At 30.7% G+C, this 13,831-nt stretch overlaps 1 protein-coding gene across 2 annotated transcripts in view; it reads left to right on the top strand.

Annotated features, from left to right (window-relative positions):
• Klhl1 (kelch like family member 1) overlaps positions 1 to 13,831 on the top strand; it is a 358,829-nt gene that overhangs the window by 137,847 nt on the left and 207,151 nt on the right. For both annotated transcript variants that reach the window (XM_076872388.2, XM_076872389.2), the window contains one exon: positions 2,572 to 2,768. In XM_076872388.2, coding sequence (XP_076728503.2) covers positions 2,572 to 2,768 — 197 coding nt within the window. The remainder of the gene's footprint in view (positions 1 to 2,571; positions 2,769 to 13,831) is intronic.

A 13,831-nucleotide genomic window follows, 5' to 3' on the forward strand; every position in this document is an offset into this window, starting at 1 on the left:
ACATGCAGAAACACCTAAGTTTGAAATATGATGGCTGAAATAAATTTTCTGATAATTTAACAAGTATAGCATCAATGTACATACACATAAATACCTAACACTTGGTGAAGGTAGATGAAGGGCATATGAGTATTTTTATATTATTCTTACAAATTAATGAAGGTGAAAAATATTCCAGAATAAAAACTTTGGTGTGAAAAACAAAACATTTTATTTATATAACTAACTTGAATAATTCAAACTTCAGTATTTAGAAGACTTGGAAATGTGCATAGCACAGATCATTATTTTCTTAGAAAAACAACTAAAATTCTCACAGTTTTCCATTTTAACTAAGATTCATACATATTTATATTTAGGTAATTATAACCAAAATTAAATATGGTAAAGTTATATGAAGACAGAAAGCAGAAAAACAAATGAATAATAAAGGAAGATATTAAGTATATTTATTTTTAGTAACAAAAGTTTGTGTTGTATTAATTGATTAGAAATTCTATAAAGTGAATAATTCAAATGGAAGGTACTTCTAGAATTGAAGGTTAGATAAACTGTTAAGAAGTCAGGGATCAATAGCATTTGACATCCTGAGTCAAAATGAGCAAACCCAAGGAAGTATCAATGGATTTGAAGGTGGATATAAAAATATTACACACATTGTGGCACAAGTAATTCTCATGGAGATCACTTCTAAAAATAAAAATAAATATTATTGCTGGGTGCAATGGCATATGCCTGTAATCTTAGTGGCTTGGGAGGCTGAGGCAGGAGGATCTTGAAGTCAAACCCAACCTCAGCAAAAGCAAGATACTAAGCAACAGAGTGAGACACCGTCTCTAAATAAAAAAACAAAAATAGGGCTGGGAATGTGGCTTAGCGATTGAGTGCCCCTAAGTTCAATCCCTCGTATTAATCAATAAATCAATAAAAACAGTGTTGGGGATGTGGCTCAGTGATTGAGTGCCCCTGAGTTCAATTCCTGGTACCAATAAATAAACAAACCAACAAACAAACTCTATTGCTATTCTAAAAATGAGGGGTAAATAAAATGTTAGATATTACAAAGAATTAGTGAATGGAAGCTATGAAAAAAGTTACAGACATGTAGGAGAGAATGAGGTGTTCCAATTTATATTCCTTAGGAATATTCTTTAAGAGAAAATTAAGACTCATTTAGATAAAAATGGGCAATAATTTTCCAGTACTAATGATAGCATATATCTTCATATTCAGCAATGCCAGTAATTTCTAAATAAGTTTAATGAAATAATTATACTCTTAAAAATATCTACCCGTTACCATTGGTCTATAGTGTTCATTAATAGGGATCCAGAAAAATATTTTGATTTCTAAATAATATTTAATGAGGCAATTCACTGAAAATCTTGATTCATTTAGCAAAAAAAAAAAGTAGTAATGACAGAAGGCAAAATAACTTATGGTATAAAAATGTTCACATAATTACAGGTTCTAGCTAATTAAAATGAAAACTGCAACAGAGTAAATGAGGCTGCAGAAGTTAATATATGTTCAAATACTAAGTATATTATTAAAATACAATTTGAGTATTATTAGCTCAATCTAGTGATTCCAGGTTTTGATTCAGGACTTTGACTCTTTCTTGTATAATTTGCATCCACTTGGTTTTTATTATCACCTTTAATAGCTGTTAGAGTGAAGGAGAGCATAGACTGTGAAGATCTATCCTGAATGTGTTGGTTTGTTAGTAACAAAAAGTCATCCTTTCTGCTCATGGTTCAGAACAATCAAGGAAAATGTGGTCTGGTTCTGTTTTCAGGAAAAAATAGTGAAGATATTTCTAATAAAGAGCTACTACTAGTCTATGACACAAAATAGAATAAACCATTTCTGAGACTATTACTTAACCCAAACCCATTCAAATATAGTTAGAAAATCTGAGAGTAAAACCAGAAAGACATTGCATTACTAATTGAAATCTAACCCCATATAGGTAAGCCAGAATGTTTCAAGGGTGAGTCCTAAACATCTCAAAATAGCCCCATTTTCTGAAAGTTAGAAAAAAGAAAAAAAAGGTAAAGACAGAAGAGGTAATGTATTGCGGCTAATATAACTGACCAAAAGGAAAGAAATATTATAGACAATTAGAAACATCGATACAGTGAATTAAATACCATATAGAAATCTGAAGCATATGTATATATAAAATTATGTACATATCTTGATAATCCTCATATTCAGACACAAATTGATGCATATTTCAGGAATGTAGTGAACCTCTGATCCCCTAAATTTGAAGAAACATAGCTTGAACTATATTTCTCTTTGTTCTTATTTTATAACTAACGGAAGAACCATAATTGCTCTGACATGGGTACAGATATTGTAGGTAAAACTGCATTTATATTTACTGGATAATTTTGAACATTGCATGAAGAAGTACAAAATACTTAAAATAATTACTCACCTTTTCTGAGTCATATTTATCTTGATTATCAATCTATCTCAGTCCTTCTAGTAGATTTGCTAATGTTTTGAGAAATAGAGCAATGCCTGTTAAACTCAAGAGTTTCATGATTCTCTTATGTTTAGGTTGCTTGGAATTGAAAGAAGACACCATTGAAAACCTTCTTGCTGCAGCATGCCTTCTTCAGCTTCCTCAAGTAGTGGAAGTGTGCTGCCACTTCCTCATGAAGCTTCTGCACCCATCTAACTGTTTGGGAATCCGAGCATTCGCAGATGCTCAAGGGTGCATCGAACTAATGAAAGTGGCCCACAGCTACACAATGGTAAGGATGTTAATATCTTAATAATAGAGACACTGTATGAACAAGGGTGAAAATAATTACTGTGGTGACATTGAACAACTTTTAAGTTTAAATGAGTTTTGTATGCTTAGCACTTTTTCATTATTTGTTACATGGGATATATTACCATAGTCATATCTCATAATATCAACATAAAGATACACTATGTGATATACTTTATTATTGCTTTTATGGCTTTATTTACACTTTACAGGCAATGTAAGTATTAATACTTACTATTTGGGATTTGAAAGTTGTATAAACCAATTTTTCTTAATTGTCACATTATATGTATCTTTTTACACCCAATTCCATAGTTGCTGACTTTTTTTGGTGGCGGTGGGGGGGTACTGGGGATTGAATTCAGGGGCACTCAACCACTGAGCCACATCCCCAGTCCTATTTTTGTATTTTTTTAGGGACAGGGTCTCATTGAGTTGCTTAGCACCTTATCATTGCTGAGGCTGGCTTTGAACTCTTTTTTAAAATATTTATTTCTTAGTTATAGGTGGACACATTTTATATTTATGTGGTGCTGAGGATCGAACCCAGTGCCTCACGCATGCCAGATGAGCCCTTTTCCTCTGAGCCATAACCCCAGCCCCTGTTTTTGAACTCTTGATTGTCCTGCCTTAGCCTCCCAAACCACTGGGATTCCAGGCATGTGCCACTGTGCCTGGCTATAGCTGCTGATTTTTTTTTTTATGTTTTCTTCTGTATTATCTTTCAACCATTCCATGATAGCACATTATGTTTGCTACAGCTTTGCCTACATGATATGTGGAGAAAAATTTAAAGCTACACTGTATATTATATAGTTAATATTGAATTCCAGAACTCTTGGGAACTTCTGTACTAAATATTTAGTTTCATAAAATAATTTTTCTTTGTTTACAAATTTGATTTTCAACACTGTTTTTATAATTCAAAAGTTTTAGTGAATATCACTCAGTAGAGTTTGTAAAATAAATTAAGCCTATTTCATAATTTTTCTTTGATTTTCTTCACACACAAGCATTTTTACCAGCATTATAGACATTCTAAAAGTAATTCAAATTGTATACTTTATATGTATGAACATTATGGTATTTTTTGATAATTCTCATTCTGAAATAGAGTAACCTGTTACAACAGTTTGATACCCATCTGATTTTATGTGTAGAAACAATTACTCTAAAAGCATTTAATAATTACTGTAAAAGCACTTAATGTATTTTCTGACTTAGTGTAAACCTTATATAAATGCTAGCCAATTTTGAAAGTGTTATTTTTGCTAATATTATTAAATTTTGATCATTATAAAATAAAAAAAATTGTAAAGTATTATATAACTTTTCAACTCAAGGGAATAATTTATTGGAGATAGATCTCATTAAGCTTTAAGATTTCTGTTTCTTTCACAACTCAGACTTTGATTTTCAAACCACTGGTGAGAGCTACATGAAAGTATTCTAAATAGAGTTTTAATATGATTTTCATTTTATTCTTTAATACTTTAAGCAGATTAGTACATTAGATGAAAATAGAGAAATTAAAAGGATATTCATGAATTGTAATTCTGTTGTCAAATCCTTTTTCAGTAGTATTCCATGACTGGGCACAGTACTACTTTTGAAATTATATGAACCATAAAAAATCAGTGTAAACAAATACTTCATCAACTAAAATATCAAAGTCCATCTGCTGTCATTTAATTAGGCTCATTTCATTACAATTAGAAGCTCCTGGCTTAGCTAAGCTGAAGAACAATATGCTTCCATAACCAGAGGGATGATGGTCCCTTCTGGTCCAGTTTGAAATTATTAATTTAGTAATAAAACTGTTTTTCTTGCAGCTGCTTGGATTGTTCTATAATTTCTCACTCAACAGCAGCAGTATTTTTTGGAGACTTTAAAAGATATATTCTATATGAAAACATATTTAAAGCAAATACAAAGCATTCTAAGATGATGCACATTCCAAATATCTCTTAGTTTATTTTTGAAAATATATATGTATTGTGTCATATCTGTTGAAATTTAAATGATTTCAAATTATTTTTGAGCCATGGTGTTCCACCATATTGCAGTAGCTCATGGTCACACTCTTTGAGAGAAAATTCACTATTTATTTTTCTAGATATCTCTTTTCCCTTGATTCTAACACTTTAAAATTAGTATTTTGCATCTGATATTACAATTTCTCATCACATATTTGCCTCTGATCCTTGTCTAATCAGGCATATGTCTCATCCAATCTATTCAATCTGTGCTTTGAAACAGATCTATTGTGCTGTATTTTCTTTTTCATTTTAACTGCTTTGATAGGAAATCACCTCATTTGTTCAACTATATATAAAATGGAATTAACTTCTTTACTGGCTCAAATTTTGTTTCATAAATAATATTTATCTGGCCTAATTTCAATTTTTTGATAAACTCTTCAGCTGTGAACTCCATCTTCAAAGATCAGACATTAATTTGCTTTCTGTATTTCTTTCATAAGATTTGCTATCTTTCCTTTGCAAATTTCACTCATCTATTTAGTGACAGCTATTGATTTTGTGTTAATGATTCCAACATCTATCCAGGGAAGGTGACCTAGCTTGGCATTGGTTCATTTGCAAAATACTAGAAAATTTTGATTGCAAGCCCAAGATTAGGCAGACGTATAAAACTAATTCTAAAACACAATTTTAAACTTTGGCTGAATGAATATAAAGATAGTATCAAAATCATTGACTGAAACAGTTCTACTGTATTCTACTTATATTTTATTATGAGACCCTTATTTAATTCTGGATATCACATTTTAAAAGCATTAAAGAGTGACAAAAACAGATAAGAATAGCAAGAATGGAAAGTTTTTCATAGTCATGTCATAAGAAGACAGATTGGAAAAAAAATGGTTGCCAGTGGCTAAATAAAATTAAGGCATGACAATTGATGCTTTATGTATTTAATAGAATTCATTTTTATTGGAAATAGCAATATTTAAATATTTCTCATTTGTTTAAAATTTGAGAAGTATAATCAGTTGTTTAAGTTAAGTATTATATGAAACTATAATTTCAGAATTGAACTTTTCTTTGATAAAGATAGATGCAAAGTCCGGAGTCTGTTTCAGTCTTTTGATCTTTCCTTTCCTACTGGATGGTCTGTTCCCACCAATCTTCACTGCTACTCACTTCTAAGTTCATCTCTCTGCCTTTTGTAGGAGATGCCTAGAACTTCATTTCCTAATAACTCATTCCCCAGTGGATTCTGGTTTATAGTTTGCTAATAAGAGGAAATCTTGGAAAAGAAACAGGTATTATTCTCCACTGGCAGGCAGATATGTAAGTAATGGACAAGTGGAATAACTTCCAAGCGAGCCCTTCAGAAATCTATTGCCTTAACTGCCATAGTTGAAATGGTTGATAAGTGCCCCCTGGAGGGTCTTGAGTAGCAAGGTGCCTTTTCTCAGTGCTTTTGAGAACAATTCCCATTGTAGAGAAGGCTGAGATAGTGGAAACTTTCCTGAACAGCAATTCCTAAAGTCCTTCCTATGGCTATTCAAGCCTGCATTTCCCTATCTCTAATCTTTCTTATTTGGAAACAATCTCTTCAAAACTGCCCTGCTCCACATACACACGAAATAGCAGGTGTAAGCTCCTTATTCTCATGTACATAATCTTTCATGAATTGCTTCTAAAGTACTACCTGAGAATTTTACTTAAAATTAAATGGAATTGATCTCACCCCACCTAAACCTGTGTTGTGTGCTTTTGTCACTCTTACCAGCTTCAGATATTTCTTTACAGAATCCCTGGTATTAAGTTCTAAATAATCCTTCAATTTCCAGTTAAGTTTAGTCTACCAAAGAAATATCAAAACTCCATGACATTATGTCCATTATTTGAAATCTTAGTATCTATTCCTTTCCTTAGGATGATGCAATATCATTATGGACTTCCTTATATAATTAATTATATTTTTTTATGTTTTTTGAATGATCTTCACAAATATATTGTGAATTCTTTTGTTGGAGTATTTCTCAAATTTTTATTCTGACAAAGTGTCTACTGTATTGTAATAAGTTAAATAATTCTCCTTTTTCTCTTGGGTATTTGTTTGGAATTTTGACTTTAAACAGTCTTGTATCCAATAATTTAGCAAGTATACATTTGATTTGCTACTGATATTATTTCCAATCACTTTTCCTACTATGAATTTCCCTGTGTCATACAATTCCAGCCCTACTAAGTGTCTTACTGCTTTTTTTTTCTACATCAAGTGTTATGGTTTGAATGTAGTTGTCCCCCCAAAGCTCCTGTTAATGCAGGAAGGAAAATGCTTTCAGTCTGGTGGTATAAAAAAAATCCTGTACTTTGAAAGGTTGTCTTTCAAAACTATTAGAGTTATGCCCAAGAAAAAGAATGAACTTATCAATGTGGTTTCTGTTAATGGAATATCTGACATGTCTCACAGTTTCTAGCTAGAAGCATACTTTTTATCTTTAACAATAACTCTTCTAATAAACAATAAATTAGAGTTTTCTTTGGAGGAATAGATGGAGTTTAAATTTCCTTGCACATCTAAGTCACCAAAATAAAGTTCATAGCTATTTTAATTGACACTATTATGTGATATATTAGTATAAAAATTTATTTTGTTTTTGAGGTACTGGAGATTGAACCCATGAACTTACACATGCTAAACAAGTACTATACCACTGAGCTACATGTCCAGCCCTTTTTAGTTTCTGAGACAGGGACTTGCTAAATTGCGCTGGCTGACTCTTATGATGTTCCTGCCTACACTATCTCAAATATAGGGGATTGTAGGTGTGCTCTACCATGCCACCCCAAATTGATTTTTAATGCCTTCCCCCACTTTATTAATTACTTTATTTTAATTGGTTTTCAGTGTCTCACATTCACATGTGGTCAGGGTAACAAGTGTAAGTTACCCTATGTAATTGCTTAAATTGAAAATTAGCAAAGTTCGACTTTCAGATTTCTTAATAGATTGATCAGAAATGTCAGGATAGATATAGAGACTAGTGTCAAGGAACACTGCTATTGAGATTTAGTGCTGAGGAATTTTATTTAATGATTTTATGATCGAAACACTAAAAAAAAAAAAAAGCATGTAGAAACCTGGGTGGAAAAGAGTTTCCTCTTCTTTTTCTGTTCTTATTTTTCTTAATTTTTCTGTCCCTAAATTAGACTGACTACTTATTTTTCATGATTATTGGAATCAAATTAGGTATTTCTTCATCACCACCCATTCTGTCCTTTAGAGTGCAGGAACTTGTTGAGGACTTGTGATAGGCAGTTTTCACTTGTGCTCTAAATTAGGATCACTGATAATACTACATGCTAAGACTGAAGTTGACTTTAATGAGGGTTAAAGAAAATATTGACTTTTAATTATTTTAGTGTTATCAATAATATATTCAGATTGCACTGAATAATTTGATAGAAATGTATTTCAGATAGTAACATTATAATAAATAACTATTCACCAGTGTAATTGCAATTTGACTACATGGAAAATTTCAGTTGCAATTAATAGAGGTTGGCTTTTTTGTTTTGTTTTGTTTTTATTGGAGGATGTACTGGGGATTGAACTGAAGAGCAGTTTGTCATTGAATTACATTCCTGAGGCCTTTTATTTTTAACCTTTATTTTTAGATAGGGTCTCCTTAATTTGCCCAGGATGTCCTTGAACTTGAGATCTCTCTGCCTTAGTCTCCTGAATAGTTGGGGTTACAGTCCTACATCACCATGTTTTGTTCAATTTTGAGAGTTCTCTAATATCACCACAGTTAAATATGCATTGTTAAGGATTTTAAATATTAATTCAACATAATCACAGAGTATCTAATAACACAGTTCATTTCTTCTATTTATGTACTGTTAAAACATGTTTCAATGTTGGGTTTTAAAGGTCCAAACTTGAGCATTTTATTAAGAAATGCACCCCTATGCTTCATTTTTGCTTATGATGATGAAGAAGTTAATGATGACGTTAATCTACTTAAAGGCATTACATTTATTTTGCATTTCCTTCATTTATATTTTTAAGTTTTCATATTCCTCTGAGCTATTTCTAAAACACAGTATAATACACAGCTTTATAGAGTCACAATATACAGCACACATACAACTTACTATCAAAAATGTATTATCTTTTCTTTATTGTCTAGCAGATTTAAGCTTTTGTAGATATATTGTATGTCTCATGTTGTAGCAATAATGTAACTAAGACAAGTTCAAGAAAGGACACTCATGTTTAAGATATCTTATAAACACACATTTTATGTACTTTCATAATAACTTGAAAGTAGCTATTTTATCAATCATTTTACCTGTAGAATTCTCTGTGGTAATTGACATTCTCTCATTATTAGAATAGTTCAAAAAGTCTTCCTAAAACACAAGAAGATGAAAAAAAGGCAGAAACTTTTGCCTATAATCTTTTCCATTAACAATCCCAGTTTTCAATAAATTATGTTGATAATTTGATTTTCTTACAAATAAGAAAAGACATCTAATTTTATGTATATATGTCTCATTTTCCTATAGTAATTTTATATCATAAAATAGTATTGTAAATTATGCATTTTCTGATGAATCACATTATTATGGAACTACTTCTTTTTATGTTTCCCTCTTAGATCTTTCTTTTAATGCTTTTTTTCTGTTAAGTACTATATTTATGCTTAAGATGTTTAACAGTAATTTTAAAGTGAAAAAAATGCAGAGGGATCAATTTTAGTTCAAAAGAAACATGATAAATCAATCTTTGCCTGAGGCCAAAACCAGTCTGCCCTTTGTACACATGTCAGGATAGAAATGGGCCATCTCTAAAAAGAATGTTTTCAGAACTTATTATACTGCCAGATAAAGCTGAAGGAACAATAACTTCTAATAAGGTATCAGATGCTCCCTTCAGATCCCAATTTTTTTCTAAACATATTAGAGCTATACATGGAGCTATCTTTTCACAGTATATGTGGGAGCAAACTGCCCTGAACTTGTTCATGGTTCTGTTCTTTGAGCTTAGCATATCACCTTTCTCATTCTAGGTATATAATTAAGGATGTTTGAAAGAATAGATTAATACTTTCATATTTTCATAATTAGAAATGTTATACATTTAATAACCCTAAATTAATGGAAAGCTTACAAATATTAATAATTTCAAGTAAAATATTTTATCCCTAACTCAGAACAGTTTGAAATATTCATTATCTAGTTTTAAATTTACTGATGCCTTTTTAGTAGATGTAAGTATAAATAAATATAAACAAGATGTACCTATGTTCTTTAGACTTCACCAACGTTTTCACCTATTTGAAAACTGTGAACAGGTAATGTAGTATTCTATAATCTGTACATACAATTTTTGGGCGGGGGGGGGTGGGTAATCAGGGATTGAATTATGAGGCATTCAACCACTGAGCCACATCTCCTCAGTGCTTTTTGTAGTGCTTAGAGACAGGGTCTCACTGAGTTGCTTAGTCTTTGCTGAGGCTGGCTTTGAACTCGTGATCCTCCTGCCTCAGCCTCCCTGGGATTATAGGTGTGCACTACCATGCCAGGCTAAGCTTTTTTTTTAATAATATTGTTAGAAATTGTTAAAGATGATTTGTATTATGTTTGGATCTATAGTTAAAATAACATAAAGACACTTCCAAACATAGAGATAGACTTCTATTTCATCACCAGTTCTATTGGAAAGGAGATTACATTATAAAGTGATTTCATTTTTACTTCTTCCATATGAATAAGAACAAATGATATATAATTTAAAATCAGATGAATTTAGATAACATGAAATTTATAAAAAAAATTTCTTCAAATACATATACTATGGTTGAACTGGAAGAAAATTTATGAAATCAACATTTGTTATATGTAGATATTTAAGTTTTTATAGATACTTGAGTGTTCAGGTTTTTTGTTTGTTTTTTGGTCTCATGGCATTACCTGATTAAGACATCTATGTATAAATTTACATATTTTAAGATTTATGTATTGACATTGACTACATATATTAAGCAGAAAAAGAGTTGTGTTTTTAAGTAGTGAACTCTATAATAAATTTAGTTTACAATATTTTTACTTTACATTTTTAAATGGTATACAAACACAAACCATAAAAACTGTATATAATAATAAAGTATTATATGATTTTTTAAAAATTCACAATCATAACAGATCATATAATATACTTTTATTATTATCATCATTGCCTTATTAACTTCTACATTTTAAACTTTTAAAATTTATATAAAGTAATAGAAACAAAAAAGTAGACAATAATAGTATATTACCTTAATTATTTAATTATTATTATATTACCTTAATTATTTAAAGTAATATACTATTATTGCTATTTCATATACACTGACAGATGCCACTTACAGATGAATAATGTGCTTTTATCCTCTTTGAAAGAGACTGTATCAAATTCCATTTTATTAGTTACTTAGCATGATTATAGGAGAATATTCCATTATATACTGAAGGCTTAAAAATTACAACTATTTCAAAGATTCTAAAGTTTGCTTTTTAAGTAACCAAAGATGTAGTGGTATTTGACCAACTTTCTTTAGTAGTTAATGAGCTATTTTAGTCAGCTTTTTGGCTACCATGACTGGAAGACCTGGCAATTTTACAGAAGGAAAAGCTTATTTGGGGACTCCTGGTTTCAGAAGTCTCAGTTCACAGATGGTCTACTCCATTCCTCTGGGCTTGATGTGAAGCAGAACATCATGTGGTGAATGAAAGCAGTTCAGAACATAACCTTCAGGAAGCAGAGAAATCTCCTTTGAGTTATATAGACAAACTATGTAACCCAAAGGCACTCTCCCAGGACCCACTTCCTCCAGCCACATTCTACCTGCCTACAGTTACTACTCATTTAATCCCTATTAGGGAATTCACTGATTGGGTTAAGGCTTTCGTAACCTAATCATTTTACCTGTAAACCACCTTTCATTGTCTCACACATGAGCTTTTAGGGGACACCTTACATCTAAATCATAACAAGGACTTTAGTGGTTTGTCATAGTTTAGTTTTCAGTGTATTGAAATATTTCTTGGCACAGAAAAGACCATTATTTTATTAGAGCATTTATAATCAGAAGTAAAACATTTAATGAATCAATTTGAAATCCATCACAGTATATTGACACTCTGTTTTCCTTTTTAACTCACAAATTGTCTGAGAATTATTGCCCTGTTTTATTGCAAGAAGGCAGAAATATGAGATATATAGTCAGGCTTTAAAAAAACAAGGCTTGGTAATAAATTTAACCAAAACAACAACAACAAATTATCTGTAAAATACTCAGAGTAAATATAATTTTTGGCATCATATGCAATAGAGATATGAATAATGAAGTTTCACATTCCAAGCCAAGACTATTTTTAAATACCAACTCCAAACATTTACTTTGGTTAAGAGGATAACACAGGCTGTCAACTTATACAGCTGTGTTCCTGAATATATTACATTACAATATATTTACATTAGTAAAATTGATATATTAATTGACTGAAAAACAAAACTTAAGTGCATATAGTACTCAAGAGTTGTCCTTGTATTTAGAGAAGCCAATGTAATTTATCTCAGAGTTATATTTTATAAGATGCATAATATGCTATATTAGTTTTGTTGCTATTATTGTTTTAGCTCCAAGCTATAACTAAGATTTAATATAAATAGCATAATTTTCTTAATATTAATATTGTGATATAAAATTTTATTAATAATACCTTAGAATGTATGATATTCATTAATGTTAATTTTCTAAATTTTTTATTTGTTTTAATTAGTTATACATGATAGTAGAATGTATTTATTCACTTTGATATATCATACATAGGTGGGATATAATTTCTCATTTTTCTGAGTGTACATGTTGTAGAATCATATTGGTCATGCAGTCATATATATACATAAATTAATAATGTCTGTTTCATTCTACTATCTTTCCTATCCCTACGTTTCCTCCCCTTCCCTCCCTTCACTTCCCTCTACCTGATCTAAGATAACGCTGTTCTTCTCTACTACCCCATGGCTTATAGTGAATTAGCATCTGCACATTAGGGAAAACATTCAGCTTTTAATTTTTTGGGATTGGCTTATTTCACTTAGCATGATAACTCTAATTCTATCCATTTACTAGAAAATGTCAAAATTTTACTCTTTTTTAAAGCTGAGTAATATTTCATTGAGTATATATACTACATTTTCTTTATCCATTCATCTATTGAAGGAACCTAGGTTGGTTCCATAGTTTAGCTATTGTAAATTGACCTTATGAGTCTACAAATATCTTATTAAAATTTAAATTCGATGAAATGCAAATGCTTTTCAAAATAATGTTGATAAGGCCACTTTATCACCAAGTAATAAAAGCTTAACTTTCTTAATAGTAGAACACTGATAACAGTAGGTGTGCAAGAGATGATTCTTGAAGTGTCATTTTTCCTACTTTAAAATACTTTGTTTTAAAGAATCATCAAGATATAATCCACAGCCATAAATGTATCATTGGAAAATGTGAAGTGTAATGGTTTTAACATATTCAGAGTTAAGAAAACATCATAATCAATTTTAGAACATTTTTTTCTATTCAAAAAGAAGCTCTTGTTAACTTTCCATTTCCTCCGAAGTTCACCAATATTTACAACCAATAATCTACTTTTTATCCATATATTTCTTTGATTTACAGAAATTTCTCATAGAAATGGCATTATACAATATATGGTCCTTTATGTTTGACTTATTTAATGTATTTTCAAAACTCATTCATGTTATGGCATGTATCAGTGCTTCATTTTTCACTGCTATTGCACGATACATATGTAACACCATTTTTTTATTCCCTCATCAGATGACAAATATTTGAGTTCTTTATACTTTGGGTTTTTATGATTAATGCAGGTATGAAAATTCATATACAAGTTTCATGTGGAGATATATTCTATTTTGGGGGGTATGTATCTTACTTATTATAGCCAGTGAGTGTGGAATGGCCACTCCTAGTGAGTGTGGAATGGCCTT

The sequence above is a fragment of the Callospermophilus lateralis genome, chromosome 12 (assembly GCF_048772815.1).
Source record: "Callospermophilus lateralis isolate mCalLat2 chromosome 12, mCalLat2.hap1, whole genome shotgun sequence".
Taxonomy (NCBI): Eukaryota; Metazoa; Chordata; class Mammalia; order Rodentia; family Sciuridae; genus Callospermophilus; species Callospermophilus lateralis.